The sequence below is a fragment of the Gouania willdenowi genome, chromosome 5, assembly GCF_900634775.1.
Source record: "Gouania willdenowi chromosome 5, fGouWil2.1, whole genome shotgun sequence".
In the NCBI taxonomy this organism is placed as follows: domain Eukaryota; kingdom Metazoa; phylum Chordata; class Actinopteri; order Blenniiformes; family Gobiesocidae; genus Gouania; species Gouania willdenowi.
Genome location: NC_041048.1, coordinates 31,832,203 through 31,858,820, shown reverse-complemented (window position 1 = coordinate 31,858,820; position 26,618 = coordinate 31,832,203). Strand labels below are relative to the sequence as shown.

Below are 26,618 nucleotides of genomic sequence, written 5' to 3'. Positions count from 1 at the left end.
AAACTATAAGAAATAAATCTATTCAGGAGGCACTAACTACTGTTTCATTCAACTTATTTATAAAATGGGATTCTTTAAAAAATGTGTGTTATCACTCGTTCATTCTATGAGCTGAGATCTATATACAGTATATTATATATCTATGGTCACACCTTCAACGTAAAGGAGTTTTTGTAGACGTAAACAAGAGTTCCATGAATCAGTGATTGATTGCTCAACCTCGCAGACGGAAGTGTGTCTCTTTGTAGTGAAACTGAATTGCGTACAGTGAATCTGAATTTGAGAAGCAGAAATATATTGAATTTTTAAAATGTATCCTACTAAGATTGTTTTTTAACAGGAAAAATTCAGTTTCAAAACAGTAAATTCCATTTCAAGTTGTTACTTTCAATTCAATACCAACTATTCAAATTCAGCTTCAAGTGGCACAAATCTCAGCCCATACATTCCATCATTATGCTCAGTAGCTCGTTTTTTCATATTCTGTTGTTCGTATTCTGAGCAAAGGGGGTACTTGAATTCAGAAATAAGCTAAAGGCTGTATTGAGCTTTAAACAAGTTTGAGAGCCTCTGATAGGGCAATAAATTGAAAATGATTTGCTCAGAAAAAATGTTGCAAAAAGTAAAATCTGCTGCTCGTTTGTTTTGATCTCCACCTCCTGAGACACAGAAGAAAAAAGGTTTTGATATTCTTTATTTTTCATGGAAAGAAAATGTGTTGCAACCAAATTTTTCTCAGAAATGTTTTTATTTTGGTATTTATCATCTATAGTGATGCATAACATAACTCTGTATTCATCTTTTGTTGATTCTTGTCTAAACTTCTTTACATTTGACCAACATTATAACAGATAGACTTAACTTTTTTTTTCTTTAAATATATATATATAAAGAAAAAAAAAGTTAAGTTTTTCCTTCATCTATCTGTTATAATGTTGGTCAAATGTAAAGAAGTTTAGACAAGAATCAACAAAGGATGAATACAGAGTTATATATATATATATATATATATATATATATATATATATATATATACAACATCATCTCACAATACATTTGTGATTAAATAACATTTTGTGTAATTGATTAACCTGGTCATCAATGGACTGCTTAAAATAATCACTTTTTGCATTCAGCATTGCTATAAAAATCTAAATGCTAAGTCGTTTGCCAAGTTAAACTTTAAACTGTGTGCGTCTATGTGTGTGTGTTTGCGTGAGTTCGTGCAAAATGTGTGTGTGTGTAAGTAGTAAGTAAATAAGTAATCTTTATTAAGAGTGCTTTTCACAGGTAAAAACCACAAAGTGTGTGTGTGTGTGTGTGTGCGCGCGCGTGTGTGCGCGCATGTGTGCTTGTCCGTGTGCATGTGCCTGCGCGTGTGCGAGAGCGAGAGAAAGCATGTGTCAGCATGAGACATGTGATTTTCTTTTCCCCCTCCACACAGTGGTACATATAACCTGACAGCTCTAAATCTGAATCTCCCTCCACAATTCTTCCTGCCTCGCCCAAGCCTCTGCTTCCTGAAGTAGGAGAAAATGGTGAAAAACCGGTGTGAGCAAGTCCTGCTGTGTATTACAAAGGACACAGAATAAGATTATGTTTTGAAATAATCTTTTGTTGAAGAAACAATTTGATTATTAACAACAAAAACATTATGTCAGCAAAAAGAATGTTGACTTACCCCCCTTGGTTCCATAAAATGAGGAAGCTGAGATGTCAGCCATTTTGGAAAAACAGGCCATGGCTGTGTTTGAAATTGGACAACTAAATAGTATATACTAGTGTCTACTATATACTTTTAGTATGGTTTGGAGGATAATTATAATGACTGTTCCCACTGAAGTATACTTCCAAGTTTCCCAAGATGCATTTCAAACCTATAACGACGAAAAGCAGAAGCACACTGAGGCTAAATATCTTTATTGATTCGCCACCTTTGAAAGTTCTAGAAGCAAAGTGACCAAGTAGGATATCAACATGTGGGCATTTGCATTGAAACCATTTCATTCCGACATTCCATAAATTCTCGGAGACCCACCAATGTGCCACCGACAAAACTTCCGGTTAACTTCAAAACAAGAGCCCTATTTACAAAAGCGTTAGAAACTAATGGAAGAAAAGAAGAGTTGCTTTTGTTTTGAAAAGGGGATGTTTAGCTTGAAGGCAGTCCCAGGATGATTTTACATTCCGCTCACAATGGGGGCATCATTGAGCGGTTGAGTATGACTAGTGTGCCCACCGTGCATACTTAAAAAATGACCCGGCATAGTGTACATCTGGGTATTTATCACGTACTCACTCTTTCCATACTATCTAATGTGAACATACTACATACTCATTTTGATGTCAGACTTAGTATGAGTAGTACATTAGTATGCAATTTCGAACACAGCCCAGGTGTTAATTTAGCCACACCCCCACAAGTAGGCCAGGTCTCAGTGGAAATGCGTAACAGTTAATGTAGAGATCTTGTAACTAGAGGGACACTGGTTCGAATCCAACCTGGTCCGTCACTGTGGGATGTAGAGCAAGTCCCTTAACCTTAACTGTTGGTGTACGTCACTTTGGATAAAAGCATCTGCTGAATAGTAATCTTATAAAAATAAGTAGTGCTTTGCTTAGGTATTGCAGACTGACGTCCCCTACTGACGGGTCTCAGAAGGTAAAGTTTGCGTTTTGGGATATGGAGCACGTTGATGGATGCATACAAGTGTTTTTCCTTCATTCTTACTGTGATGTCTTGTGTTTTTCCCCAGACAAGGACAGTGATTGGCTTTGACTAAATTTTGTTCTAGCTTGTTCCTGCAGTATGTTCCACAATATAAATTTACATTTCATTTCGGCCATATTTGCAACTTTTTTTGTCAGCCCCAAAAATTAACATTTTTTTTAGCCCCTAAAAACACCAGAAATGTGTTGGGAAGTAACTTTTTGAGAAAAAACACAGGAAGTCATGGTAAGAATCCGCCTCCAGGACTCCACATCCAACAACAATGTCCATAAACAGCGTTTACAGTGGAGATCAAAACAAACTTTCAAGGGGCAATTTCAACCTTTTGCATCTTTTTTTTAATCAAATGATCTTTGACAATTGATCTATGAGGTTCAACACTAGTGGTTCTTAAACTTTTCAGATCGTGACCCCATTTTGACATCACAAATTTCTGGCTACTCCAAAGAGACTTTTTTTCTCTATATAGTTTTTGATCATGTTTGTTAAACTGTGTTACATACACTGAACAGCCAGGATTAGTGACAAGTTGCACCAGCACAGATATTGTTATACTGCAATTTATTTGAACTATAGATTCATATTTGAGAAAGTCAAAATATAGAATACGTTTTTTTTTTTTTTTTGTGAGAATGTGTGTTGATTTAATTTGAAAAAAGAAAAATAACTTTTTAATCAGTAATTCTTTTTTTTTTTTTTTTTTTTTTTTTTTATCAATTACTAAACACATGGCATATAGGACGCTATTTTTTTTGTTTAAAGTTGGGGATGCGGCTAATGCTGCGGTGCGCTCTATGTGTGGATTTTTTAGTCAATCGCACATGTGTCCAGTGAAAGTGGGTGTGACTGAACTGTAACAGCCACTGAACGGTGAACGTTCAGAAACGAGCTTCAGATAATGTGGGGAAAGTGAAAACACTCACTGCTTTAATAACTCAGGACGGAGACATCATGGTCCGCAGGACGGTGTCCGATTGTGGAGGGAAATTGCTTCAGAGCGAGTGACAGCAGAAGTCATACATCTGTTGCATATTTGTTTTTATTTATATATATATATATATCTATATATATATATGCATTTACGGTGGGAAGAGCGAATAAAAAGTACAATAAGGTTTAAAATGTGAGCTCTCTCAGCCATTTTTAATAGGAGTTAATAATAAACAGCATAAAGTTGCCAAATCATTGCGTTACATTTATCAGGAGTGATCACACACAGGACTGTGACAGGCTGACACCTCACGTCACACACACACGGAGAGAAAGAGACAGCATGTGCTGAAACACTCCGGATAAAGTAAAAGCCGGATAATGATACAAACAAAGAATGAACAGAATAAAGTTGCCAAATAACCACATTACGTTTGTTCAGAAGTGATCGTGTTTGGATTCTGTCTCTCGACGTAATCGCTGCTAACGTGATGGTGCACAGGGAGTGGACGGAGTGCTGTATCAGTCTGCTTCTTGTAAAAAGTGACCATAAAAAGCTGTAAATGGACTGATTTGCAGACACGGGACAGTGAGGATGTGCATTTATGTGGAGATGGAAACTTGTCCGTTGAAATTGATCAGAGTACACAGAAACCTCCGTTAACAAGAGTATAGCAGCCCGCCTACCTGCCTGTTTTGATCGACCGAATCATTTGACGGGCACCCTCATCAGCCAATGGGGTGCGGCCTATTTGACGGTGCGGCCATTACGTGGATTTTTCTTGGAAAATTGCAAATTTTTTTGGATTGCGGCCAATACAATGGTGCATTCAATAGCCTGGAAAATACGGTAAATTCCCGGCAACCCCACGCCGGGAATTTAATTCAACCCCAAAGTTGAAAAACCCTGCCCTACACTCAGAGTCGGCGCCAGGTGGTATTAAATGGGGGGGGGGTGTTAAGAAAACTGCGGAGGTTACAAAAACCCTCCGCTTTGATTATTTCAGACGGCAGATTCTCAAGCTTCACTTCCTGCCCTCCATCTGAGTTTTTCGCTCTCGCTTTGTCGCAATGCAGCAATGTGAGTGACGTCACGTGAATCAACAGAGCAGGCCATAGACATAAACACATTCTATTGGCTGATCCTAACAACAGTTCTAGGGTACGTTCAATAGCACAAATGTGAAACAATTACACCACAGAAAATGATATCTATGGAGCAGACTCCCGTTCACTGTCAGTGAATGGACACAGTCAGTTGCGATAGCCAATCAGATATCTTTGATTAATAAAAAGCTCCCCCTGTAATGAGAAGAGTGTGTGTGTTTGTGGGGGGGGCGCAGTAGGTCAGCTGGGGGGGCACTGCCCACAAATGCCCCCTCATGACGCCGACACTGCCTACACTGTCTTTATATGATAAAAAATAGCACCCCCAACAGCTTTAAATATTCCTCTTCATGTAAATAGGTTTCCCTGATTCCATTGTGTATATTAGTTTGAAGAGAATTTGACAATCAAGTTGTTAAGTAATAGTTATAATAATATAAGTAATAATTTAGCAGGAACATTATTTGGTTTCTTTAATTTATCTTTTTTGCATGTCACAGAGTTTATCATCCAGTTTGAGGAAAGTCAGTGGGAGCCAGGCAACTGGAAGGAGCTCCTCCACGTACCTGGGAGCCATAATTCAGCCCTCCTCAAACTCAATGGTCACGTGGACTACCGTTTCCGTGTGCTGGGAGTGAATGACGTCGGAACAAGCCTTCCGAGCGAGCCCACAGAGAGATACAAAACCCAGCCAGCAGGTCTGAGATTTCCTCTCTTTGTTGTTTATTGTATTTTCTATGATGAGGTCCTCCAGGCTGTTTGATCTGCCAATGCTGCGACTCTTTGAACTTTCAAGCACTCAGACCTGCTTTGTAATTGATTCCACTCTGGTTGAAAATATGCTTTGTTTTGTGCCTTTTTTCACAGGGGATTTCTCTCACTAACAATGCTGACAAAATCTATATTCTTTCTTCCCTGCAGCCCCTGACAAGAACCCTGAAAATATCAAAATTGAAGGTCATTTGCCACATGAAATGGATATCAACTGGGAGGTGAGGAATAGTTTGCTCTTTTTTTAGTGTATGACTGCAAGTTCTACATTAGTTTTTTTTACATTACTTATATTCAATTCTGCAGTGGCTTTTGTGAGTCAAAAATTGCTTCTTGGAAAACAGTAAGGAATTATTATTTTTTTTAACAATGCTGCACAGCCGATTACAAAAAGGCTTTTGAGAAATAGAAATGGCCCACTTCTGATATCTTCAACTGTGGTTCAGATCTTCAGAAAAGACATTTTCCAGAATAACCATGTATGAGCTTGGAATAAAAGCGTCTCGTTCTTTTTGATTGGAGACAGAAAGAAGAGCTATGAAAAGAAAAAGATGTTCTTTTAACACCACCGTTAATATATTTGCAGTTATTGAAGAAAGATGAATCTCTCCTTTGCCCATAATCTGGTCACCCTGTCTTTGCTTTCCTGCTAATAATGATTTGCTTTTGTGCATAATGGCGTCTCGGTCTTTTTTCTCACAGTCTGACTTCAGTGAATCTTTATTAACTCGGCTGTCTTAACAAGCTCTATATCAGAGAAAAGCCATGCTGCCAGGCCAAGTCAAATGTTCCATTGTTTTATTATGGGGGGAGATAAACCACAGCTAGAATGGGTCATCATTTTAATCCCATGGAGACGCGGACATTGAGTGGTGAAATACAGTGGAAATCTTATGCAACAGTGAAATGATCTATGGAACCCTTTCCGTTGTTCATGTTCTTCTTCTACTCTGATGTTTTACTATGGTTTTGTGTCTTTGTTTGTTTTTTTATTCTTGTATCTAGCCCTTGTTACCTATTGAGCACAATGGTCCAGGACTGGAGTACAAGGTCAGCTACAGGCGGCAGGATTTAGAGGAGGACTGGGTAGAGCACATGGTGAAAAGGCATTCATTTGTGGTGAAGAACACTCCAACTTTTGTGCCATATGAAATCAAGATCCAAACCAGGAACCATCAAGGTTGGGGCCCAGAGCCCAAAATAGTTATTGGCTATTCAGGAGAGGATGGTAAGTAACCAATTTACTATTTAAAAGTGAATAACAATAACCAGCTAATGATGATGTTCTCCATGTAAAATTGCACATTTATGCTTTTTACTATTCATGAATAATTTACCGTGGGATCCTGTATTGTGTTGTATTGTAAGATGTCGTGTGTATCAGGATTATGTATTTATCTATTTATCTACTTATTTTGTAGACTGTGGCAAATAAAAAAACACTCATATTAAATTTAATTGCATGTTATTGTCTACAACAGGGATTCTCAACCTTGGGGTCAGGACCCCATTTGGGGTCGCGAGACACAATAAATTTTCTGCACATTTTTCCACTTTCAAGACTTTTTCGGCACTCCACCACTCTTCCACTTAATGTCACACATGTTGACCCTTTATTGTCACATTTAACCTCTTTCCACCATATTTAATGCTTTTGCCAATTTAACCACATTCACAATTTGTCATGCCCATTATTTGCCAGTTTAAACTAATTGTTCCAATATCGACACTTTGAACAATTTTTTTTAACACTTTTGCACGTTTTAACCCATTTCTGTGGTGTTTTAAAGTCCCATTTCACCACTTTTTCCACCGTTTGTTCACTTTTAACCCATTTTATTTCTGATTAAATCAAGAATTTACATCTGTGAGAGGGCAATATAATAGGGCGGAAATAATAATAAACTTCCTGGGTAACAGTGGATATTATTCAGATGAATAAATAAATGTGGTTGTCACAGATTCATTGAACAATGGACCATCATTTTGCTGACTTTATGGATGGGCCCCAAAACCCCTTCCCTTTATTCCCCCTTAGAGATGGCCCTATATATATATATATATTTATTTTTTATTTTAACTGTTACCAAACACTATTGGTTGGACTACTTATACATTCTACATTTGTGAATCTAATTGTGAACATTGTCGCTATGGCTTATAACGTGTAAATCTGGCCCTTTGGAGCATCCAACTCGGCCCACAGGAAAAAAGTTAAGATTCACAAATAGAACATGAATCATTGTGTAAATTACCAACTATTTCAGTTGTAGATGAAACAACAAATTAGTTCCAGGTCTCTGTTTTCCTGTGCTTATATCTTTTTTTATTTGCAAATCAATAGTTTTTTCTGAAACCCTGCAGTTTTTTCTCAAATTATTCAACAACATTTCCCTAAATTAATCAGAAATTGGTCATAAACCCAAAAGGAAATTCAAAGTGAAGATCCTGCAGAGATTTATATCTGATATTGTCGGTGCCTCACACACACTTTACACATCATTCATCTGCGAAGAGCAAACTAGGGCACAATAATAATGAAATTGCTTGTTTTCCCACCTAAAATCTGTTGCCACCTTAAGTTCAAACTGGTCCATATTTGGCCCCTGAACTAAAATGAGTTTGAGACCCCTGGTTTATAATCGAGTCTGGGTCCTAAGAAGGCAAAGCCCAGACGAGGACAGCTATGCTCATTGACTTTAACGGGGAAAAATAATCTACCCACGTAATGGTTTGGTCTAAAAGATGAGCCATGGTTGTAATGTATTTCAAAATATGAGATGTCAGAATACACAGTGCCTTGCAGTCTGGTGCGGCAGCATTGGTTCATAATCGGCCTGTGAGGAAGAAGGACCACGGAGCAAAGGTTAAAAGTAGCTTTTTTACATTTATACAGGGATCACATATCAAAGAGAAAGCATTTTCATGCTTTGGGGCATGCCTTTAAAGTGAGTGTGACACGTTTGTGAACGATGTTGCAGACAAAGCTCACCTCTTCATTCAAACAGGATTCCCTGATGGCTTCTTTCAGCGGGATATGCTCCCTGTCCTAAGGCGAGAACAGTTCAAAACAAGTTGGTGACAACATTGGTAATAGCATTTAACAGAGCACAGTTTGAATCCCTAACAGTTACAGTTTCATTTATTGCATCATTAAAATTTACTTTTTTTTTTTTTTTACCTTCAGTTCAAAGAAACTGCTGAAAAGGCTGAAGTTTAATCTCAATTCCCAACAGGAACATTAGAATATTACACTATATGCAATTAATTTACTTTGTTTGTTTTTTGTTTTTTCCCACTAATTAAAATTTTCCATGGAGACAGAAGTAGTATTACTATTTTTTACCTGTTTCAGTGTTGCTCATATTGCGATAATTATTTCTTGCAGCTTTGTAATTTAATTTGGATATCATCAGCTGTAGAATTCAAGCAGAATTGTTCAAAGTATAATTGCTTTAAACTGCTCTAAAAGAAATTAAATGATACATTTCATGTTTATTAAAAGTTGTGGACAAAGGGGAATGACTGAAGTTTTGTCGCATTTATGTTTGTGTATTTTCTTCATTTAGCTTATTTTTGGACTTGTCCTCAGGATTTCTCCTCAGGTTATGAAAGTTCTGCACTGCTGTTTATCACTTAAATGTGGTGTTAGCGCCCCCTAGTGTAAACAATATACACTAGTTTCCTGTGTTTAGTGTGTGGCTGTGTTCGAAATTGCATACTGACGTACTACTCATACCACTACTCATAAGCCTGATGTCAAAATGAGTATGTAATTCACATTAGGGGTTGAACAGATGAGTCGACTTTAGTGTTGTCTTGCGACTCTGTCTATGTGACATCGACTAGTCGCAGTACCTGACTATTGTCCAAGATGGCGGCACAACACAGCAAACGAGGGTCATAATACCCCTGCATGGCAAGGCAGCACAACATCAAGCGTTTCTCGCTCCTTTCTTGTTTGTGCTCAAACTGCAGCTGGTAGGCAGATACTACGGCTAATATACATGCTAACGTTAGCTGTAGTGGTAACATGTCTGTGTATTAAGCAGATCTGGAAAACATCAGCAGCACAGGATGGAGGCTCCTTTAACGGGGGAAGACCGCTGTTGTGCCAATATCTGTGACCCCAAAAAATCTGTGACCGTAGGTGGCGACAATTCCAACCCCTGCGGCTTCTGGGCGGAGCTATTTACTCCCCCTTAAACATGTTTGTAATTCTTCTCCAGTCTGCATTTACTTCACCCACCGGTGCGTCATGTTTAAGGGGGAGTAAATAGCTCCCTAATCATCTTAATCATCCTAACCATACGATACGTATATAGTAGACAGTATATACGCGTTGAGTATGCCATTTCGAACACAGCACGTGACTATTGTTTAGTCGTGTGTATGGAGGACCAAACTTGCCAAAGTTAAAATTAAATTAATCAAAAAATCTAGGTGAAAAAAATAAGGAAAATTAGAAATTAAATACAAATAAATAAATGATGTAAGTGGGAAAAAAGACAAAAGTCAAAATATACAGTATAAATACAAATATAAATACATCATTAAATAAATAAATGCAAAAATAAAAAAATGTTGCCCAAAAATGTAATATAAATTGATAAATAAAACTGGAAATAAAACATAAAATATAAATATAATTTATCTTTAATTTTGGCAGGTTTGGGTCACAACAAAATGTAAGTTTTTTTTTTTTTTATTTCTACTTTATCAATATATCAATCTATATTTCATTTTTGGACAAAACTTTTTTATTTTAAATTTTTCCACTTATAATAATTAATTTGTATTTAATTTAAAATGTTCCTTGTCCCTTGTTTATTTACAGTGTTTATTTTAAATGTTGGCAGGTTTGGTCCTCCGTACCTTAAAATGTTAAACTTTGGGCTTGTTGCTCAGTTTTACTGGATTTCCTCTGAGCTTTGTTTTGGATCCAAATGCATTTCTGCTTTTTTAGTTCCATCTGCTGCCCCTGAGGATGTAGCTGTGGAAGTATCGAACGGTTCTGTAGTCAAGGTTAGCTGGATAAGAGTGCACAAGGACAAGGTGCACGGACATCTTGTAGGCTACAGGGTAAGACTCATTCTCAGAGAAATTTAGCCATGATTTTGTACTAAACATTTATCCTCCCACGTGTTTTCCACACATTTTTGTGAGCGTGTCTTTCTTTCCTCATGTAGATAAACTTCTGGCGCCTGCGTAGCCTGCTGAACTCCAAAAAAAGTCACGGAGACAAACAGACGCTGACCGTCCCTGGTGATCGAAACTACAGCACGGTACCAGGACTGATGCCCTTCTCTGAGTACAGCCTTATCGTCATGGCCTTTAACGGTCGGGGCAACGGCCCAGGCAGCCATCCCCTCAACTTTAAAACCCCAGAGGGAGGTAGGATTGTGTGGAGAAATAAGAACAGCATGGAGTGTATTGATTCATAAATACAGAAAAGAAAATCTAATAATAGCCGAGGAAACTGGGCTGCAGAGTTTGAATGCTAACTCTGTGTGTATCATCTTTTTCTTTTTAAAGTTCCAGAAAGAAATCCAGTTTTCAGAGTCACAGATGTACAGAGACACACTGTGTCCCTGCTTTGGACGCCTCCACTGGAGCCTAATGGGATTCTTACTGGCTACCTCCTGGAGTACCAGCTCTGTATGTAACCCTACACCTTATCCTGATACTTAATGAAGTTAGATATAGTAGTAAAACTCTGTAGTGTCTTGAGGTGATAACGGTCTTTCTGTGTCTTTGTGTTTGCGTCCCTCTATATTTATCAGCCTATCCCCCTTTAAAGAAAAAAGATATTCTTGGCACTTTATAGTGCAGTTGGTGAAACGTGCTGTCTCATATTTTATGTTTTTCATTTCAATGACACATACTGTGCTTCAAGTGGGTCATGGAAGAAGGAGGAGAGTAACTATGTAACCTAGCCGGGCAAAAGTTTATTTCTAACATTAGTTTTTAAATAGAATGCTTTTACATTTAGAAATCAGTTATTGCAGTTAATTAAAGATGACAAAATTACAAATGACGTACAAGATTATTCATTGATTTATTATTTATCATTGAGGGGTCTAATGTGTGTGCCTATTTGATTTATTTGGTTTATGCATATGAGTTGTTGAATGTGTATTAAGTTTAGTATTTAAAAGAGAAGACCAACTTTTTTTTTGTTAATTTTTTAAATGTTTGTACTTGCTGACTGTCCTTGAGGAAATCAGATGTTTTCAAACTCTTTGTCCTTGTTCTAGAAAGTAGGCCTCGAAAAAGATGACCTGACAAAGGACATGGTTTTATTATAAGGATTATTTACGGCGATGTAACATACGGACATAAGTAATTATAGTATGTCTTAAAGAAACAATAGATTGATAATATTTCACATTAACAGAACCAAAAATGATTCAAAAAAATAATAATTCAACTGGAAACGTAGTCAATGGTCCCAACATTTCTGGGGCATTTGAGGCTTCAATGGTGAAGGCACGAACCACCGCAGGAGAGTGGAGAATAGAAATGATCACCTGATAAAATATTTTCATCACCATGGGCTCTATTCTCCCATGCGCGTAAGTCCAAAAAGCTGCACAGCTGTGCTGTTTTGGCTGTGTGCTATTCTCTCCTTTACTTAAGTCAGTCGCTGCGCGCCTTCATCCCAGTTACGCACTGTGAGGGGAGCAGCCTTGAAATGCATTCCTCTTATGCGATTCTAACCCTGGAATAAGTGCAGCGCCCCAATAAGGTGAAACTTTATATTGCACTAGAAATATGGACTTAGTTACATTCTAAGCCACACGGAAGCGTGCGTCATGCAGCAGCAGCTGTGATCACTCAGGTGCTGCTGCGTGATTAATTAAAACTCTGACAGACACAGACTTTTGTCCACGTTGGTCACAGTGATTCAACTATTTTCATACTATGTCCAACGTAAAGTCACAGTTTGATCCACTACAGAGTGAAACAAGCTGTCATATATGATGAGGATGGACCATAAACTGTTCCCACACATATTTTAATGAGGCTCAGCTCAGGTCGCTTTAAACAATTTATATTTAAAACTGCATATTGTGGAAGTCAATGGTTCTTTTTCACTGCAAACATCTAATGCTGCTTAGGTTGATGCAGCATTAGCACGGAGTGCTAACAGCTGATGTGTGTAAACAATGGGTCCGTGGCTCCAAGCAGTGACTCCCAACACAATCAGCAGCAGAAAAAGTAGTTTGCATTTATATATATGACTGACAATAAAGTTTAATATATATTTTATATTGGACCGCACTGTTGTTTTAGCTGTTAAATAGTTGGAGAGGGAGGAGCTCACATTTTAGGAGGCGTGTTTGGTGATGTCACCTGCCAACGTGGGCAAAATCCAACTTGCCCATTTAAAGCTGACTTTTTACAAAATGTGGAATAACAAGGGAGGGAGAAAACATAACTTTTTCAACTTTGGCCCTCTGAATGAGGCTAAAGGGATGCTTATCACTGTAGCAAAACCATTATAAAGTGATTTTTTTTTTGTTTTATTTGAAGGGCTGATATAAATGAAAAACTTTGTTGTGCTTTTTTTGAAAAGCAAAGGTTATTGGAATATTTTAAAAAAGGCATACTATTCAGTAAACATTTACTTTCTTTAAAAAAAGCGTGTGTCTACTGTAAAAATGCATTCTATGCTTTTTATGCACTATTAAAAAAAATAGTGAAAAACTTAACCGCATTCAGTATTCGGTATTATTTGGTATTCGGCCAAGCGTTTATATTTTATTCATTTTACTTCAAATAAAGTCCTACCAGGAAGACAATTCTGGGTTATATTTGAATGCCACACAGGCTAAAATAACATTGCAGTGCTTTAAATAAAAAAAGAAAAAAGTAAATGTACAAAATGACAGCAAAACAAAAACAAAATTGCTACAAAAACACCAAAAGAAATACACAAAAAAACAACAAAAATACTTAATAGGACAACAAAATACACAAAAGTAGAAAAATACACAATGGGACAACAAAAATATACAAAAGAACAAAAAAACCCACCAAAAGAGAAAAAATGCACAATGGGACAACAAAAATGCGTAAAACAAATGAAAATAAACAAAAGAACAACCAAAGACGCAAAAGGAGAAAAAATACACAATTGGACAACAAAAATCTAGGAACAACATACATTCCAAAAAATACACAAAACGACTCAGAAAGATGTCCAAAATTACAAAAAATACACAAAAGAACAACAACAACAATACATAGGACAACAAAATGTACAAAAGGAGGAAAAAAAATTCACAACGCAACTCTGACATTTATCAACAAACATCTGCACAATATGTGCTACTTTTGGCTTTTTCTACTATAAGGGACAGCACATGTGAGTGAGTTCTGTAGTGTGGCTTATTTAGATGACGGTTTAGGTTAGAACGCACTCTTTCTGTGTCTTTCATGCTGTTTTGAGAAGTAGCGATAGCAGTGACTCCTAAAACAAATACTTTAACACAAAATAAGCTATAGAATACAAGTATTTTGATATAGACGTATATATTTTAACTTTCTATATCACCAAAATAGAAAACTTGATGTATCTTGAATCTCGATATATTGCCCAGCTCTAGTATCAGGTTGTCCTTTGAGGGTGAAATCTGCTGGCCTGCACATCACCATGATGCCTCAGCTTATGCTGACTAAGCGTGCCGTGTCATAGCCTGTTAATGTCCACGTTTTTACTGACCTAGACGTGTCTACAGGGGACATCCTCAGCCCCACTCACACCCCTGGGGGAAATCATCACTGAATGCATCCCTCATCGCTCACACACACTCTGCTGTCCTTAAACAAGAGTCAAACAAAGCTAATGACTCACGTCCAACTGTGTTTTGCAGCACTTCCCATCTAATTGCGTTTGATTAGGGAGTTACGCAGAAAGACCAAGCTTCACATGCTATATTTTATAAGGAGACTTTTTGATGGAGCTCCAGCTATAACGCTGGTGCATTCACTGAAGTGCGACTTTGATTTCAAGTTCCCTTGATGGATGTTGTGTGTGAAGTGTTGATAACCTTAGCCAGCTGTCAGCAAATCACAAGCAACCATAAGTGGCAACACAGCGCTCCTGAGTAAATACTCAGGTGTGCCACAACAGCTGCCTGAAATAGCTCCACGTCTTGTAGGTTTGCAGGTCTACTTTCCATTAAACAAACTCAAAGGATTGCCACATTCAACATATTGTAGACATAAAGTACATTCAGGCTGTTCTATTCCATTGAATCTGCTGGGGATAATATTTTTTTTAACAGTTAACAACAGTAAACAAGTAGTTCTCTAGTGTGTCGACCAAAAACACTGATAAAATGCACATTTCTGTTGTTTCCATAGAATAAAAGTGGTAAACAAAACCAGCAGATGTTTATGTTGTGGTTTACACAGGAAAATCTGAATGTGGCCACAGTAGATTGTCTCGCAGAGTGACGTCATATTATGGGAAACTAAACCGGGGGTGGGGGGGGGCAGTGGCCCAGGAGTCATTGACAGACCAGCCCACTTCATGCACGTTGTGGGGAGCCAGCCAGCCGGCAACACAAGTTTCATGTACCTTAATGAAAAAACGTATTTGATGTTACTTTGGACCATAATCGTATAGTAATCATTAACTTCAACCCTTAAGTAGCCTACAGTAAAATAATTACAGCGGTATAGTGATTTTACAGCATGTAGTGATTTTAATGCAAACAGGTCATACAATAAAATGTGGCTGACCCCCCCACCACCACCACCATACTCCAGTATCCCTTATATTTTAAGACAGATGTACAGGAAATATAAAATAGCCACTTGTCAACCACTTACTAAATACAATTATGTAATTATAATCTGGTAGGCCGACCTTTGTTAACATTGAAATGCTGTGAACATTCCTACTAGGGCTGGGCGATATGGAAAAAAAATTAAATCTCAATATAGTTTCTCAAAATGGTGATATACGATATAAATCTTGATCATTTTATTTCAAATGAAGTCTGACCAGAAAGACAATTCTGGGTTAAATTTGCTGATGCAAAATGCCACACAGGTTAACAAACAGCTGCACAATATGTGCCACCTTTGGCTTTTTCACCTGTAAGGGACAGCATGTATGAGTGAGTTCTGTAGTGTAGCCTGTTATGGGGCAGGTCTGGGTTAGGACGCACTCAATCCATCGAACTGAGCTTTACATGTTGTTCTGAGAAGTAAAAGCAACGACTCCTAAAACAAGTATTTTATACAAAATACGATATATATTGATTTTTGCAATATTATAGTTTTCTATCTTGACAAAATAGAAAACCCGATACATCTTGAATCTTGACTTACAGTTCATATACAAGTCAACACGTTGCATATTTACTGTTAATTTCACGTTGCTTGTCTTTAAGAGACAGTAACATTTTATTTTCATCACATATTTTATTTGAATTTTTCATGCTCCGGTGGTTCTCTGGTATTCACTAATGACTTATTAGACACATTTGTTGCAGAATTTAGATCCTTTAACACTTTATAAAGCAGTGTATTTTTGTGGCGCTTGTGATTGGCTGATTTTTCATGGTGACTTAGGTGGTTCCTTCCACTGTGGGAGATGCTAAAATCTCAGTTACTAATCTAACAGAACGTGTAACTGTGTCCCATCTTGCTGCTCTTTAGGAAGGTAAACTCTCTGTCACATTTTACAACGTGTTTACACGAGTTTTTTGTTTTTTTTCACCGGAACGTTTTCATTCATCCATCTTTCTTCTGAGTTGTTTCCGGGTTTCTTGCCGCTGTCGGCACTAATCTAACCACCTCAAATGGCCTGAGTAGCAGTTCTTGCAAGGCTAGTGACAGCGTTCAGTTTTGAGAGGCAGAGGAATTTGGGATATTTACGGTAAAATACTAATACGGGACGATGGAGGGAAAGAGGGGTAAAATTAGGGAGTTTTCCGGCCAAAACGGGATTTGTCACTTGGCAGGTATGTTTAGTCCTGATTTCTTTTTCACTTTCTCATGGCCCACCGGCCCACTGGGGAAATCCCCCAGTTTCCTGTATGCCAGTCCGCTCTTGCCATCAAGCGAATCACTGCCTTCATTTTTGGGCGAAGAAACACAAGAAATGATATGTTTAAGAGTATCTAAACTCATTTTTTTCTGCTGAATACAAATATATTTGGGTATGAGGTAGTGCTGTTGATTGATTCTGATCCAACTCTCAACATTTTAGTCAAAGTGTTTCAATTTGGCATATTTTGTTGTATAATGTCAGAGTGACTGCCCTCTATGGGTTGAAACCCGACTATTACAATTGATTTTTGCTATTGGCTGAGAACAAGATCATGTGACGTTTTGGGACCATCTTGCACTGTTAGCCCCGCCCATTTTATAAAAACTAGCACCTGTGGGCTCTACAATCTGTGATGAGTAGGTTGGATTGAGAGAAGAGTGAATAGAGGTATATTGAGTAATGCTTAGCTAGTTAGCATAGCATAGATTGTTCATTGGAGATTTTATAGTATAGACTGGGTGTGTCGTAACTGCTCCAGGAGCCCCGCCCATAATTGAGGCATTTTTTTTACTTTCCCTCAGGACAGGAGAAAGACTTTAGTTGCTCTTTAACAGTTTCATTTATTCAGGCAACTTTTTTCAGGAAATTTACTTTGTTCTCCTGACATATTTTGATTGTCAGCTGTTGTCTGAAAAAAATAATCATTAAAATATTATTTAAAAAAAGAAAAATTAATGAATTAACACAAGAAATAACTGTAAGATAGAAGCAAAAACACTTCTTTGCATCTGTTTTTGGCTTCCACGTCCCACAATGTAATGCACAAAACTTTTCGGTAGTTTAAGTCACGTGACCATTTATCAACAAACAATTGTATTGATACAGACGAAAACAGGCTTTGAGCAGCAATCTTTACGTTCAATTCACTTAAAACAAATCTGATTTTGTTATAATTTTTTGTGTAGATAAAAGTAGTGAGAATTTGCAAGATTTCTGGAAATATTGAGAGTTCTTTTACCATTTACAAATAAAAACTACTGCTGGCAAAATGAAAACTTTACTTGACAAAAAAATTCTTCTATTACGATATAACTTCCTTATTCTTCCTTACCTAAATTATGACTTGGAAATATGGGGAAACAACTACAAATCCAATACTCACCCTTTTTTCATACTTCAAAAAAAGGCAATAAGTTATAAATTATGAATTATCACTAAAGCAGATTTCTATGCACCAACAAACCCTATTTTTGTAGAACTAAATTTATTGAAAATCCATGATCTTGCTGACCTTAACACATTAGTAATAGTGTACAAGGCACACCATAATAATAAGCTTTTTGAATGCAGGAAAAGTCAGTGTAACTTCAGAGGAACCGGCATTTTCAAAAAAGTTAAAGCTAGAAGAAATACAAAAAGTCGATGTATTTTTGTAAGAGGTGTTAATCTGTGGAATGACTTGAATGATCAAATATTACGGTCTGGAACAGTCACAGCTTTCAAAAAGATGTGTAAATCTACTATAATTAAAAATATATATAAGCTCAGGATGAATGAAGTAGCAACTAATGAAAATACTTTAATAGATTCATAATGGATGAAATTAATTAAATGATGACATGATTTAATTTAAAAATAAAAATAACTAAAACAAAATTAAATTTATGTTAAAATAACTATTCTAAATACATGTGTATTTCTCTTCTGTTGGACACTTGAAATTGTTTATTATAAATCTTTGTGTTTTTGTCTCGTGAAAGTCTGTATACAGGGTTAGGCATAATAAGTATGAACTTCAGCCTAAACCCTTTTGGTCATACTGTACACGAAATAATGGAAATGTTTTGTTTAATGTTTAAGGAATGAAATGACTGAATAAAAACTACGACTACTACTACATATAAACAAAGGAAAACCACAAGCCCCTAAAAATATTGTTAAGTTTGATTACATTACATTACAATTTTAGATATCTACAACTGCATTTTTTTTAGTAATTTACACAATAATTAATGTTTTCTCTGTCATTTTTTTCTTTCTTTTGTGAGCCAAATTGGATGCTCTAAAGAGCTGGATTTGGCCACTGGGCCTTGAGTTTGACACAAGTGCTCTACATTAGGAGAATTCTTTAAAGTGATGTTCCATAGAAGGTGTTTTACATCACAGCCAGGGTCCGGTGCAGATCGCAGACACAATGCTAGCGTTCACCTCCATTAACAGATCTTTAAACACCAATTATTCTGGGAGGAGACGACAAAAAGAGTCTCTGCACCTGAGCTGTGCACCGTAGCATTGTGGGTACAGCCTGTGTCTATATCTATTAAACAAGTATCATCCCCAGCAGCTTAAAATATGTGGCATTACAATCATGAAACATTATTTATTTTTTTTCTAAAATGATTTGATTTGCTTAATCACTACAAATGTAATAAGTATTTTATTAACACCAAAACAAACACTGCTGTTATTTATTCAAGTTTTAATAATTGGCATCAAAAAGACATTTTGGAGAGAAATCATTCATTCATTGATATTCCACACCCATTTAGCCTGCACAACAGTGAATGTTAACTGGTCGCCCCAGGCAACATCCAGCCTCCCAGGGCTTTCCAATTTAGACCTCCATTCTTATATGTATGTGTACTGTACATGGATACATGGGGCAACATTAAAATGTAAAAAGTAAAAAATGGAAGTCCCCTCTGCAGTTATTCCTGCCACAAATAACTTTAAATGGATTTCATACTTATTCTTATCTCCCTAATGTAGTTTGTACTTTCTCCTAAAAACAGAAAAAAAAGCAAAGTACAATTTAATGCCAGTTGTAACCAGATGGTACTTTATTCCATTTACTGCCTCGTTGTAATGGAAGCTGATGGTTTTTTTGGATGTCTAACACAGAGACGGACAGGCAGGGCTGTACAGAGGGATCCCGTCACTGTAGTCTCGAATCAATAATCATAACTGTTGTCTCACTAAGGTAACATTTTATCAACTTTATTTAAAAGAGCCAAGGCTGAAAACAAGGTACTGCAGATAGGTCATGGCTAGGACAGTCTTTTTCAACCTTGGGGTCGCATGAAATTTAAATGAGGTTGCATGGAATGTGTTAAAAAATAAAGATGTATTAAAAAAGTACTAATTATTCTTTTAGAAATTAAAACGCAACACATCATTTTAAATAATTGTATTCTATACTCGCTTTCTCAAAATGTAGTTTAAAAAAAAGAGAAAAAAACAAGATAAAAATATTGTGTAAAAAATCTGAGCTGGTGCATCTTTGTCACTTTGTGCATTAATCCTGGCTACTCTGTATTCTTTTTTTTTTTTTTTTTTTACAAAGTATAACGAACTTGATCAAAAACTAATAATAGAAATAAATATTTAGAGGTGCCAGACATTATTGATATAAAAATGGGGTCGTAATCCAAAAAAGGTTGGGAACCACTGTGCTGGGCTATTTGCAATAAGCAAGTAAAAAGCATGAGTCAGTTACATTTTTGCCATTTCTAAGAATATGTGTGAAAGATAATGAAATAATCTAAATGTTTATAAGTGGGTGAATAATTATTCATTTATCTTTTTATTTGGACACCAGCCAGACTATTAGCAATATATTTAAATTAAAATAAATAAATTCAATATTTATAATTGCCACAACAATCTAATATTATGTGGCAGCGGCATACTGTATATGTTTTTACTCATACATTGTTATGGCTCCCGTATGAGCGACGGATGTGTTTGAAGGACCGTACTCTATATATCATCTCAGCTATAGTGAAACAGTATCAACCAAGATTTGAAAGACATACTGTCGTAACCCCTAACATCAATCAGAAGAGTCTTAAAGCTCTCGCACTCCTTTTTACTCTTCTAACATAGACGACATTTCACTGTATCAGTTGATCCTCGCTGCTCTTTCAGGGTAAAGTGCTATTTGTATTAGAAAAGCAATACGTGTCCGATCAAATGTACTCTTTGTTTTTAGCTAAATAATAAATAAAATTCCAAATATGATGAGTGAATGCATCCTGAATTTGGCCTGAGTGGGTTCTGTATCACACTGCCTGAGAGAAGTGTTAAACTCTCAAAGGCCCGGAGCACGACGTGGCAGGAAAGAGTAAACGTCGAGTCATGCAGCCTCTCAATTTGCATCTCAGAGTCAGACTCTTGATCTCTCGTTACCATTTAAAATTCATTTTTGTTGTTTAACTATTTGCAGTACAGCTACGCTTATTCATTTTATAGTGAAACACACTTAAAGATTGAAAATTTGATAACAAACGCTTTTATCAGTTATTAATCATTTTTGCTCTGTAATTAATTCGTCTAATGAATGTATTTTTTTATCTTACCATAAATTGCTGTGAAACGCCCTCACCTTGAGGTAATTTTAGTTAAATTACAGTATTATGCCAAATCAAAAGATGTTGATGTTCAATTACAATTAATTGAACATCAGGCAACCCACAGTTCTCCCGTTTTTGTCTCCAATGTTATTTGTTATTGTTCTTCAATGTTCTCTTTAGACGGGATGATACTGACGTTTGTGTAAAGCACTTTGTGGTTTTTTACCAGTGAAAAACGCTCTATAAATAAAGATTACTTACTTACTTACCTACTGACTTACCTTTTCTGTAATACATCATAGTGAGGCTGACACTTTGTAAGGTAACGATGGAAATGTCATTTTCAAGCCTAAGAAAAACAAATAGAAGGAATATTTCTTATTTAGCTAAAGATGTTGCCTGGTATCACCACACATTTATATATATATATAAAAAAACAGACCAATACACTCCTGTCATTGTTTTCATTGCTTCTTACTTTAAAGGCATTGGACTTCTTTCAGAGGAAAGGTCAACTTGCAGCCCGCTCTGTTTGTTTTTCTTACAAAGACCATAAATGCCACCACACTACCTACTGGGCTGCTTTACACACTGAAAAATGAGATCCTGTCACTGAGCTGACAGATTGCAGACAACAAGAACAAAAATAGCTTTTTTGCCATAAAAAAAAGTGGAGGACATCAAACCCCTGCTTACTGAAACAAATTACATTGCACCAGGCCGTTAACCAAAAAAGGACACATTTCTCCGAAGGGAATGCACATGGCAAAACAATAAGTGACATTTGGCATCAGTGAAACGTCTCCTCGTTTTTTAAAGTTTGATATAGCAGACATTTGTTTTTTTTTTGTTTTTCTCACTGCATAGAATCCAACCAGCCAGTTGTAGCATAGCATAATTCAGTAAAATAAAGTCAGAGCGATCATACAGAGGTGCATACTTATGGTTAATTAATGTGTAATAAGCACAAATTAACAGTTAATAATCAATGGTAAGATGATATAAGATGCTTATTAAAAATAATCGACCATATGTGTTTATAAAAGTATTGTAATAACAGTTCATGAATGCTTAATAAGCACTTGTTAACAGTTATTAAGCATTTATAACGTGGTAAACTACTAGTTATAAGCACTTATAAGATTTTTTTTTAATTTATATTTTTTTTTCTAATCTGCTGTAACGATTATTACAAATAATAAAGACTATATGAATGTTTATTAAGGTACTGTTAATTACTGCTTAATAAGCACAAATCGACCGTTAATAAGCACCTATATGACAGTATATTAAGAGTTAATAAGATGGTATAAATTATAATTAAATGAAGCATTTATAATGTGGTAAATTAACAGTTTTTTTTTATTAAAAAGTCTATGTTTTATAGGGTACTGTAATAACAGTTAATTAATGCTTAATAAGCACAAATGAACATGTAAATAAGCACTTATATGATTAAGATGGTATAAAATGCTTTTTAAAAACAATAGACTATATAAGACAGGGGGCTGTCTGCAGAGACTTCCTGGTGATAAAATGAGACAGCCTTGGATAGCTGGCTATGGGAGCCAACAGGAAGAAACAATGTATATAATTTCAAATATCCTTTCTGCATTATTCCGATAAGGTGGCCTTAACTTGCAAGCTAGGCACTCAACTTCTCCAAGTTAGTTTCAATTCCGTGTAAATGATCTAAAAGTAGCTCCTGCTTGCTTTTAAGTTCATTCATCACGAGTCTGAGTGTTGAGAGCCCTGCCCCATCCTTCAGAAATCACTGGCAGCTTTCCCAAAACAGTTGCCAGCGTAATACGGACTTTGCGATAGGTCAGAAAGCTGCCAGCTCCAATCAGCAGCATACCTGCTACCATACTTCCAATCATGTAGATGTTTTCCACGTCTTCCATGACAGACACACATTTTACCACTTGTTCCAAGGGTCCAGTACATATCCAACCGCAGACGTCCCGCTTGGACACGCATGCTCACCACTGCCCGATCTTTTTGTCAAAAATATTTGATCGATTGCATTGAGAGACTAACTGTAAATAGGTGTATATTATAAGAAGATTATATGTATAGTATTAGATATTACAAGGGGTAGGATCATATAAGTATATAATTCCTATATATCGTGGAACATGACATTATCATCATGGATCACATAATAAAGCTAAATTTTAGGATTCCAGCTCCTTGTTAAACTCCCGCCCTAAATAACTTCCAGTGTAAATACTGAGCCCTGGGATAATGGACCAGAGTTTCTAATAGAGCAGAGTAACTGTGTGCTGTTCTGAAGCAGCAGATCAAATTTACGGCCCGGATGTCTGTGAATGAGTGTGAAATTAAACACCGTGCTCTTAGGTTCCCACTTGAGTTGTCTCATCTTCTGGTGAGAGCAGATCCTTCCACTTCAAAGAACAACGTTTGATCTCAGAGTCCTTTGCTCTTCTGGAAGTGAAAACTGGCTTAGTTTACGCAGCGAGACTTGCATTTTTTATGTAGTGCTGTAAATTTGTGGAATAGGATTTGTTTTGAGGATTATTCGTTTTCAATTACATTTTTAGCAAAAAATGGCCACATAAATAATACAATAATTCACTTATTTGAAAAGCAGATTTTAAACGGTAAAAAAGGCAACACCGTGGAATAGGGATTTACTCCAAAGATTGAGACCTGTGTGGAGTTTCCATGTTCTCCACATTCTCTATATACTTTAGTAAATACACATTCCAGATTGATTATAAACTCAATGGCAAAATGTAAGGAAACATGTTCGACAGCACTTTATTAAGGAGGTAAAGTGTTGGAAACATTACATTGAGTTGCATTTTTTTTCAAGGCAACTAATGCAATTAAAGAGAACGTGGCATTAATTCAGCTAAAATGTAACTAAAGAGTGGATTGTACTCTCAGGATTTGTAGAGAAAACTATTTTTGTGAGAAAAAAAATCAAAGCAGGAAACCTCCATCACAGTTATTGAGACAAATGGACATCAAGCATCAATATTCTCTTCAATTTCCCTCGTATTTTCTTTTATTTATTTATTTTTTTAAGAGTAAGAATGTGAGATGCATTGAACATCCTTAACCTCCAAATCTGCTCTGAGCCAGTTGTGCTGAATGTTGAATCCCACTTGATGGTAAATTGAATTTACAGCTGATTAGCATATGTGACACCCATTAAACAAGGGCAGGCATCGGGCCATATGACAACAGCTTTCAATTTGAGAGATGTCACCAAAAAAAGAATCAAGTAAGAAAAAAACTTTAGGAGCAGGGAAGCGAAATACCTGAAAAATGTAATATGTCAGAGCCTCATGGCTGGTGTTACAGGCACAGCAAAAACAGAATATATGCGAAGCTGTTAATGACAGTGTCAGTGCAGGGTGTTTTTTCCATCACAAATTGGAAAAATCAGGTGTTAAAATTATTTTTTAAGATGTATAATAAAGTAAGTTACACTATTTTGTGTTTCTTAAATTAAAATGTGTTGTTGTGCATTTGACAAACATTTGATAGGCTGTGATGTTTACTTTTATTTCAGTACAAGTGCACTTGACCAGAGTTTTCATAAGAAAACATTGTTAATCCGTGTATCATTCGTTCATTCATTTTCATTATGTAACAAAAACATGAAAAACAAAAAAAAACACTCATTATTTGATATTTGTTTCCAAAACCAAAATGAAAAAACAGAAAATGCCTTGTTTTTCAAATTCAAGCTCTTTTGCTTCGGTCCAGAAAATGGAAAACAAACACCGTTATTTGTTTTCTCCATTACCGATTTGCCAAAGAACGTGACCCGGAAGTGAAGCATTACACATTGCGAGATATCTTTAGCTCTGCAACTCTTAGGAGTCTCTAAATCCTTCAAAAAAGGAGGTTCTGTGCCCAACACCAGCTAAAGCGAAAAAGACACGTTTCGGATGCACAGTTGGAAGCAGCGATCTTGTCATGCCGAACTGTCGTTAGCATAGCCGTTAGCGTCGGATGAGAGTACACTTCCGGGTCACGCACTTTGGCAAATCGGTAATGGAGAAAGCGAATAAATGTGTTTGTTTTCCATTTATTGTTTTCTGTACCTAAGCAAAAGAGCTTAAATTTGAAAAACAAGTTTTCCGTTTTTTCATTTTGGTTTTGGAAACAAATATCAAATAAGGAGTGTTTTTTCATTTTTTATGTTTTTGTTACATAAGGAAAAATGAATGAACGAATGATACACGGATTATTGTTGAATCTGAACAAAATACAAAAAAAAAAATTCACCATTTTTTTGTTTTTCTCTTTTTTTTTCCTTTTTTTAAAATTGTTTTTCTTTCTTTCTTTTTTTCTTTTTTCCTTCTTTGTTCTTTCTTTAAATTCTTTTTTTTTTCCTCTTCTTCCTTCCTTTTTGCCCGTTTCATGCATTGTTGCATGAGGCCCAGTTACAGTAACATTCGCTGTGATTTATGGCAGAAGTCTTTTACAGGCTAGAGCCCTAAACCCCACGTTTTGTTTCTATATCAACATCTAGTCAATGACACAGAGGAAGTGGGGGCCATGCAGATGGTGGATATCAGCAACCCCGACACCACCAAATGGACCCTGCGTGACTTGGAGCCTGTGAGCAAGTACATGATCTACCTGCGCTCCTGCACCACAGTGGGCTGTGGACCCGTCATCAGCCAAGAGTGCACCACCGCCCTGGAAACAAGTGAGTACAGCAAGAACCCAAAAATACAACTAAGTGTTCATAGACGGGGTGATCATCTAAACCAGTGGTTCTCAAATGGGGGTATGCAATAGCACTACAGGGGGTACTTGAGAGAGACCGAGAGGGGAAAATTAACAAAAAAGCATTGCAAATATGGGGTTTTGTAATGTTTATTTTTAGTTAGAAATGATCATAATAACCATGCAACTCAAAAAATGACAACAAAAACACACAAAATAGGAGAAAAATGTACTGAATAATAAAAAGAACAGACAAACAACAACGAAATATGCAAAATTACACTAAAAACACACACACTAAGAGAGAAAAATACTTACTATTACCAGCAACACAAAACGACAACAATGACACACTAAATGAGAGAAAAGCACACAAGGTCACTACTAAATACACACAAATAACAGAGGAACATACGAAATGACATAAGAAACAACTAAACAACACCAAAAACACACACAATGAGAGAGAATAATTTAAATAATACCAACAAAACACAAAAACACACAAAACAAGTGAAAAATATACTGAAAAATTAACAAAATGACACCAGAACACACAAAATGACACAAAAAAATGCACAAAATGATGATAGAAATGATTGATTAGAACATGATCTGAAAATACAAGGATCAGTCTTTGTCCCACATCTGGAGGAAGATGACCGTAAATGATAAAAACTTTAGAAATAATTCTATTCAGGAGGCACTAAATAATGTTTCTTTCCACTTATTTACAAAATGACATTCTTTGAATTGTGTCTCACTCATTCATTCCATCATTATGCTCTATAGTTGTTTTTAAATAGTTATCTAAAGACAGGCATACACTGTGCGATTTTTGGCCCATTTTGAGCTGATTTTTCACTTGTGTGTCTGTTTTTGAGATCGGGCCGATTCTCTGCTAAATCATGTGTTGTGCATGGTGTAGTATACATGGTGTAGTACACATGGTGTAGTATACATGATGTAGTTCACATGGTGTAGTATACATGGTGTAGTACAC

The 26,618-nt window shown here is 36.4% G+C and overlaps 1 protein-coding gene across 7 annotated transcripts in view; it reads left to right on the top strand.

Moving 5' to 3' along the window:
- The window catches only part of chl1b (cell adhesion molecule L1-like b), a 150,044-nt gene that overhangs the window by 104,247 nt on the left and 19,179 nt on the right, over positions 1–26,618 (top strand). For all 7 annotated transcript variants that reach the window (XM_028446724.1, XM_028446722.1, XM_028446723.1 and 4 more), the window contains 7 exons: positions 5,269–5,466; positions 5,690–5,760; positions 6,545–6,767; positions 10,506–10,621; positions 10,729–10,933; positions 11,075–11,197; positions 25,416–25,595. In XM_028446724.1, the coding sequence (XP_028302525.1) occupies positions 5,269–5,466; positions 5,690–5,760; positions 6,545–6,767; positions 10,506–10,621; positions 10,729–10,933; positions 11,075–11,197; positions 25,416–25,595 (1,116 nt within the window). The remainder of the gene's footprint in view (positions 1–5,268; positions 5,467–5,689; positions 5,761–6,544; positions 6,768–10,505; positions 10,622–10,728; positions 10,934–11,074; positions 11,198–25,415; positions 25,596–26,618) is intronic.